The sequence below is a fragment of the Lactuca sativa genome, chromosome 7 (genome assembly GCF_002870075.4).
Source record: "Lactuca sativa cultivar Salinas chromosome 7, Lsat_Salinas_v11, whole genome shotgun sequence".
In the NCBI taxonomy this organism is placed as follows: Eukaryota; Viridiplantae; Streptophyta; class Magnoliopsida; order Asterales; family Asteraceae; genus Lactuca; species Lactuca sativa.
In genome coordinates this window covers 113,190,756-113,198,898 of record NC_056629.2, presented here as the reverse complement: position 1 = coordinate 113,198,898, position 8,143 = coordinate 113,190,756, and the positions used below count along the sequence as shown (strand labels likewise).

The 8,143-nt window shown below is 41.5% G+C and overlaps 1 protein-coding gene across 1 annotated transcript in view; it reads left to right on the top strand.

Annotated features, from left to right (window-relative positions):
• Positions 1–421: 421 nt before the first annotated feature.
• The window catches only part of LOC128127309 (uncharacterized), a gene marked incomplete at its 3' end in the record, with an annotated part of 44,360 nt that continues 36,638 nt past the window's right edge, over positions 422–8,143 (top strand). The window contains exon 1 of the mRNA XM_052765769.1: positions 422–613. Within this exon, the coding sequence (XP_052621729.1) occupies positions 422–613 (192 nt within the window). The remainder of the gene's footprint in view (positions 614–8,143) is intronic.

Genomic DNA, 8,143 nt, shown 5'->3' with positions numbered 1-8,143 from the left:
GAAGAGAAAAATAATCAAACTTTTTATGTAGCATCCTAACGTACTACAAGATGTTCTGGTAAATTTTCATAATTTTTGGATGAGTAAAACTATTTTTCCTGTTATTAGTTCATTATAAATACAAAAATCTGAGAAAAATAGGAATACATTATGAACAATTCTAAAAATATGTTTCTAAGTCTTCCACAGAGAGTATAAGCTGGGAAAATTATTATATACCCTTTTCTAAGTTATCTAAATCGGTTTTATGATTTATTGGGGCTAAACAAAAAGAAAAATAAAATAATCTGATTTCCTTTCTCTCTCTTCCCTCTAGATCTGGACGATTCTCGGTATTGGATTTGATTGTCATTGCTTGATCTTACCGTTTTTGCTCTTTAATTCGGTGAATCCTGTTCCTAAATTGATCTATTCAGTTGAAATGATACCTAGACCTCCTGATTTGGTGGCGATTGAAGTGAAATCGAAGAAGGAAGATGCTGTGAATCCACTTCCGCTTGTTGTTGAGGAGTCGGTATTGATTGCAGCGAGGAATAAGGCAAAGGCAGCTAGTAATGGAAATGTTAATCTGAATTTACCTGGAATTGGGAAACCAAATTGGTTGCCTTTAGGTGTTTGTGAACGATATGTTCACCGGTGTACTCCATCCCCCACATGGTTGCCTTTAGGACATTTATTGCTGAGGAATCCCCTTAGCAGTAGTGTCCGTCCCGATGATGATCCTTAGGCTAGGTCCCTTATGATAGGTGTTTAGGGACGTAAAGTGAGGATAACGGGAACGGGTAATCGGGTTATTGTTGATCGATGAAATTAATAAACTTATTTATTGTGGGTTGAAAACCCTATGTGCTCACCAGGCTCCCAAGCCTGACCCACTCAGTTTTATGTATTACAGGTAGTGGCGCATGAGCATAGGTGTGATGTTTTGGACGAGGGATTACGGATATAGGCCTGTAGATATGAAATAATGTAGTAAGGCTTATATTGTACTGTTTATGCTTTTGATCTGTACGAACATGACATCCCGAGTCTTTTAATGAAATACATTTCTATGGAAATGCTTTTGATAAATCTTTATCATATTTTTGTTTTGGGACAAATTCCGCAACACTTTCATTTAAAATGTAACTCTGATTTTTAAACAAAGCATAAACAAACCAGTCTTTTCTGGCCGTGATTTTGGGGATGTCACAGTTGGTATCAGAGCATTAAATTAAGCGAACTAGGAATTTGTAGGATTTCTAGACTTAAACTTAGAATGCTAAGCGATCATTGTGAGGTGTGAGCACTAGCTTATTTTAGGAATTGTGCCTAAAATGCTTTTATGTGCTAAATGCTTTGTGCATAATATGCTGTTAATTGTTCGGATCTATGGTCTGTTGCCGACCGGATCTGGAAACCTTATGTGTTTAGGATTCTAAACGTACGACTACGATATTAGAACTAGCATGTAAACGTTTCGGAGTGATAAGGACGATTTAAAACGTCTATCCTAAATAAAGATCTAAATTCACCTTATTCGGTCTATAGATCAAGATGGCAAGGACCCGTAGCGGAAACGTGAACACAAATGGAGGTAGGAACCAACCCCCAGTGGTTCAGCAAATACCTGTTGTTGAAGAAGTTGCACCTGAGCCAGTCACCATGGCTGGAGTTCAAGCCATGATTCAGGCTATGCTCTGAACAAAGGGAAGAAATGAGACGGATGCTCCACAAAAATAGGGACGAACCTACCATACATGTTGAACCGACAGAGCCAGTTCCCGAGCCATCTGAGGAAGGGAACTATAGCCGCCAAGTGAGTCAAGTAGGGACTCAAGGTGAGCAAAAGGATGGCCCAGAAGGGAGAAACAACAAGGATGGGCGAATGTACAAAAATTTCTTAGGTGCGAAACCACCAAGTCTCTCAGGAAGCCCAAAGCCTGTTGAGATTATGGACTGGATCTCCGAGATGGAGATGGTGTTTGAGAGCTGCGACTGCAGCGAGAAGCAGAAGACTGTCTTCGCTGTGAGACAATTGAAAACTGGAGTCTTGAGCTGGTGGAAGCTATTGGCAGATACAATGCCACGGGGAGAAGCTCTGAAAATGTCATGGGATGAGTTCTTGGAACAACTGAAGGCGCAGTACTGTTCAGAGATAGACCTGATTGATCTGAACAATGAGTTCCAAAATTTGAAGAAGGGGAGAATGAGCATCGATGACTATGCTGCTGCATTTACGGAAAAGATGAAGTTGTTTCCATACCTAATGCCAACCGAACTTTCCAAAATTGAGAAATTCGCAAACGGACTGCCGGCTGACTTTGGCCCAACAGTTAAGATGGCAACCACTCTGAAATCATCTGTTCGAGCAGCTAAGAACGTGGAGACCCAACAAAAGGAAAGAGGTCTGGAGAGGGCTGAGGTTGGTGAGAAACGGAAGTTCAATGGATCCTCGAAGTCCAACAAGAAGAGTAGATTCTCGAAGTCTGGTTCGAGGGGAGGGAGATCAGAAGCGAAGTGGTGTGACAAGTGCAAGAAGAAGCACTCTGGGAAGTGTGACTGAGGGGTCACTTGTTACAAGTGCGGAAAGCCTGGGCACTACGCCAATGAATGCACCCTCAACCAGAAAGCCTGTTATGGGTGCAATGAAGAAGGGCACATTTTGAAGGACTGCCCGAAGAAGAAGGAGACAGGAAGACCCAACATACCACCGAAGCCGAAGGCGAGAGCCTTCCAGATGATGCTCGAGGCTGCAAAGGAGGCAGCAGACGTCGCTTCAGGTACCTTTCTTGTAAATGGTTTGCCTGCAAATATACTATTTGATTCCGGAGCCAACTACTCCATTGTGTCGCATAAATTTGGTGGGAAATTAGCATTGCCTGTAGAAAACCTAGATAATGCCCTGATTGTAGAAGTTGCCAGTGGCAAATTCGTACCTGTTAGTAATCGTATTAGGAACATCGTCATTGACCTAAACGGAAACAAATTCCACGAAGAGCTATTACCCATAGAGTTAAACGGTTTCGACATCGTTTTGGGTATGGATTGGCTTAGCGCCAACGATGCTGAGATTCAATGCCGAAAGAAGATAGTAAAGGTAAACCCACCCGGAAAAGAATCATTTATGGTGTATGGGGACAAACGCAGAGTGAATTCTGGAATCATCTCCCTGATGAAAGCCAGGAAATGTTTGTCTAAAGGATATGCATCATACTTGGCATTCGTAATCGATGCCAAGAAGGAGAAGAAAGAGGTGCAGAATATACCGGTTGTGTGTGATTATCCGGAAGTCTTTCCTGAAGATCTTCCCGGATTACCACCTGATAGGCAAGTGGAGTTTCGTATAGACTTGTTACCAGGAACAACACCGATAGCAAAGGAACCTTACCGATTAGCACCGACGGAGATGAAGGAGCTCATGACGCAACTTCAGGAGCTGTTGGACAACGGTTTTATTCGACCTAGTTCATCACCCTGGGGAGCTCCGGTGTTATTCGTGAAGAAGAAGGACGGAAGTATGAGAATGTGTATAAACTACCGAGAGCTGAATAAGGCAACGGTGAAGAACAAGTATCCATTGTCGAGGATTGATGACCTATTCGATCAGCTGCAAGGTTCGAGCTACTTCTCAAAGATCGATCTTAGGTCAGGATATCATCAGCTAAAGGTAAGAAAGCAGGATATTGAGAAGACTGCATTCAAAACGAGATATGGACACTACGAGTTCTTGGTTATGTCATTCGGGCTAACCAATGCTCCCGCAGCATTCATGGATTTGATGAATAGGGTTTGTAAACCATTCCTCGATAAATCCGTTATAGTGTTCATCGACGACATTCTCATCTACTCGAAAAGCCAAGAGGAGCATGGCAAGCATCTACGGGAAGTATTAGAAGTGTTGAAGAAGGAGAAGCTTTTTGCAAAGTTCTCCAAATGCGACTTTTGAATACGGGAAGTCCAATTCTTGGGTCATGTTGTTAACCAGGAGGGAATAATGGTTGACCACGCAAAGATCGAGGCTGTAATGAAGTGGGAACGTCCAAAGAGTCCCACGGAGATTCGAAGCTTTCTAGGATTAGCCGGATATTATCGACGATTTATCCAAGGCTTTTCTTCGATAGCTGCTCCATTAACAGCTTTGACTCATAAAGGAGCTACGTACACGTGGAGTGAGAAACACGATGAGGCATTCGAGAAGCTAAAGAAGAAGTTATGTGAAGCACCGATACTTTCTCTACCCCAATGGAGTCGAAGATTTCGCGGTTTATAGTGACGCTTCTGGAGTCGGGTTGGGTTGTGTTCTGACCCAAAGAGAAAAGGTGACAGCATACGCATCTCGACAATTGAAAGAGCACGAAAAGAACTACCCCACTCATGATCTGGAGTTGGCAGCGGTAGTTTTTGCCTTAAAGATATGGAGGCATTACCTCTACGGCACGAAGTGCAAGCTCTTCACTGATCATAAGAGTCTCCAGTATCTCTTTAATCAGAAGGAGTTGAACATGAGGCAACGACGCTGGCTAGAACTTCTCAAGGACTACGATTGTGAGATACTTTACCACCCAGGTAAAGCAAATATTGTTGCTGATGCTCTCAGTCGGAAAGTCAATCTGGAAAGGAAAAGGCTAAGAGCGTTAAGAATTGAAGTCGTCTCGACGATTGTGGAAAGTATCAGGAAAGCTCAAGAAGAAGCTTTAGAGAAAAATGACCGAAAGGAAGAACGTTAGTGTTTGGTACAAACAGTCGAGGACTGAAGGTATTCCAAGATCGAATTTGGGTACCTAAGACGGGAGGAATAAGAGATCTTCTGATGGAAGAAGCACACAAGACCATGTACTCGATTCATCCCGGTAGCACTAAAATGTATAGGGACCTAAAACCCTACTACTGGTGGCCGACGATGAAGCTCGATGTTGCGAAGTATGTGGCTGAGTGCGTAACATGTGCGAGGGTTAAGGCACAACATCAGAAACCGTATGGGAGTTTGGAACCTTTACCTGTACCCATGGGTAAATGGGAAGACATCACCATGGATTTTGTGACTAAACTGCCCAGGATGAAGAACGGTCACGACATGATTTGGGTAGTCGTGGATCGTTTCACCAAGAGTGCACACTTCATAGCAGCCAACGAGAAGTGGTCTATGGATAAGCTCGCAAATGCTTACGTGAAGGAAATTGTAAGACTTCACGGTGTCCCTCTTACGATTGTATCAGATCGTGATAGTCGTTTCACGTCAAGGTTTTGGAGGAGTCTACAAGAGGAGTAAGGTACAAAGTTGTGTTTGAGTACTGCTTATCATCCGCAAACTGATGGTCAGAGCGAAAGAACGATTCAGACGCTGGAAGATATGCTGAGAGCATGTACCCTCAAATTCCAAGGGAATTGGGACGAGCACTTACCTCTGGTAGAGTTTTCCTACAACAATAGTTTTCACTCGAGCATCAAGATGGCTCCTTATCAAGCCTTGTATGGGCAGAAGTGTCGTACGCCGTCTTGTTGGCTTGAAGCCAGAGAGAAGCAGTTTATGGGCCCCGAGATAGTCCATGAGACTGCTGAGAAGTTGAAGGTGATTAGGGAAAGGATGTTAGCAGCCCAGGATCGTCATAAGAGCTATGCTGACAAGAAAAGACGACCGATAACTTTCGAAGTTGGGGATTCCGTTTTGCTTAAAGTCTCACCGTGGAAGGGACTTATACGATTTGGGAAACGAGGAAAGTTGAGTCCAAGGTTTATTGGACCGTTCAAAGTTCTTCAGAAGATAGGGAACCAAGCTTACAAGCTGGAATTGCCCGAAGAACTCAATGGTATTCATAACACCTTCCATGTGTGTTATTTGAGGAAATTCACGGGAGATGTTCCCGACATAATTCCAATCTCAGAGTTAAGGATGGATGAAAATAAAAGGTTGATCGAAGAGCCTGAGGCAATTGTTGACCGTAAGACTAAGAACTTACGACGCAAGATGGTCGACTTGGTGCTAGTCCGATGGAAACATTCGAATGGGCCGAATCTCACTTGGGAAACAGAGGATGACATGATGAGTCGCTATCCACATCTGTTTGCTGATGCATGATTTCGGGACGGAATCATCCTAAGGGGGAGAGAATTGTAACGCCCGGGTTTCAGGGCTAAGCATTTTTGTCAATGTAATAGTCTAGGTCAACTCTTGTAACTCTTTTTGAAGTAATAAAGATGAAATATTTGAGTATTATGTGAATTATATGTGTTTATTATTTAATTATAAATGTATAATTAATAAAGAATAAAAATGAGCGTCAAAATTAAAGTGTGAGATAATCCCGATATCTCTACATAAAGTTGTAGAATATGTCTCAAGGTTTCCGTGCATATAAGGAACGCCGAAATCCGAGTTATAACGAAGAAGTTATGACCCGTCGAAGTTTCACGACAGAACCGGCACGATACCGGGAAGCGTGAATAGTGAATTTACGATAGAGCGAGCTTTAGCCTTAGTGATCTAAACGAAAGTCGTAGAATATGTTAAACTAAGAACATCGATAAAAAGAACGCCCAAATCTGACTTCGTATGAAGAAGTTATGAGATTTTAAACAAACCAATCCTGTCCCGGCTTGTTAAAAATATAACTTTAAAAATAAAGTCAAAATTAGCCGACGGAGTCTAAACGAAAGTTGTAGAGTACGTCTTCACCTACGCGTGGATATAAAGAACGTCAAAAACGGAGTTCGTATGAACGAGTTACAAATTATAATAGCATATTTACGTATTAAAATAAAGTATAAATCATGTATACGTACACATATATATATATACATATGTATATATCATTAGAAAGGTATCGACGATGCGGTCATTATAAGACTAATGTTGAGTTCTTTCGACATTAGTTTAGTACAAATATCATTAAATCCATTTATAATAGTATTATAGAGGGGTGTTTAGTTGTTTATATAACTAAAAGGTCATTAAGTAATTATGGAGGGTAGTTTTTGAAAATTCAATTAGTATAAATAAGAGCCTTGGGCTCTCATATTTCTTGCACCATTCTCTTGATTCAAGAGTCTTTCTCTCCTTATCCCCCGAGCATTTCGGTTCCTCGTGATTCGACTTCTCTTTCTGTAGCTTAGTATAGTAAGGTGAGCGCTGAAGCGCTGCATGAATCTTTCTTAGAAAGATTCAGCGACGAAGTTCTGCCCCTGCAGAGCCCGACTCCTAGCTAAAACCCCCTTGTAAGTAAGTTATGCTTACCTTATGTTAATATAGCTTATATTTAAAATTAGTATTGTTATTATGAACTTATAATAAGTATTTGAGCTATTATTATAACTTATATAAGTGTCGATATAATATTTTTTTTAACTACTCGCGGTACGGGGAATCTGGTTTAAAGGGCCGTATAGGGTTGTTGGATTTCAGAAGTGCTATATGCCAAAATGGTCCTGCCCTCCGGTGTTTTATGTTTGGCCCCTGTCTGTACATAGTGGTTGGAAAATATTGTTTAACGCTTATATAATAATAATAATAATACTAAGACTAATAGTTGGTCACGGTAAATATTAGACTAAAATTTAGCGATAATAATGCTAGGTTTCGTCGAAGGAAAATAGAATCGTTAGAAGCAAGCGCTGCCCGATTTTGGAATCATCACCTTAACAAGTGAGTGCATAGTTACTTTCAACTTACACATAGATATGAAGTAACTTATATAAATTACGTGCTATGTGTGCATATTATCTGAATACTTGCTATCTATGCTAGATGAACGTTGTTATACATGTTTTCAATGATTTAAACTGTATATGTATTTTATATCTACGAAAATGTTGGGGTAAAACATGGGTAGATGCAATAGGTGATGTGTGATAAAATGATGAGAGGCCTCGATGTTGATGTTGTTGATTCTGTCATCTAGCGGAGTATGGATGACGACCACGGACTCTTCTAGACAGTCCAGTGGAACACTAGCAGGCTCGCAACCTGTAGGTGTTTGTGAACGATATGTTCACCGGTGTACTCCATCCCCCACATGGTTGCCTTTAGGACATTTATTGCTGAGGAATCCCCTTAGCAGTAGTGTCCGTCCCGATGATGATCCTTAGGCTAGGTCCCTTATGATAGGTGTTTAGGGACGTAAAGTGAGGATAACGGGAACGGGTAATCGGGTTATTGTTGATCGAT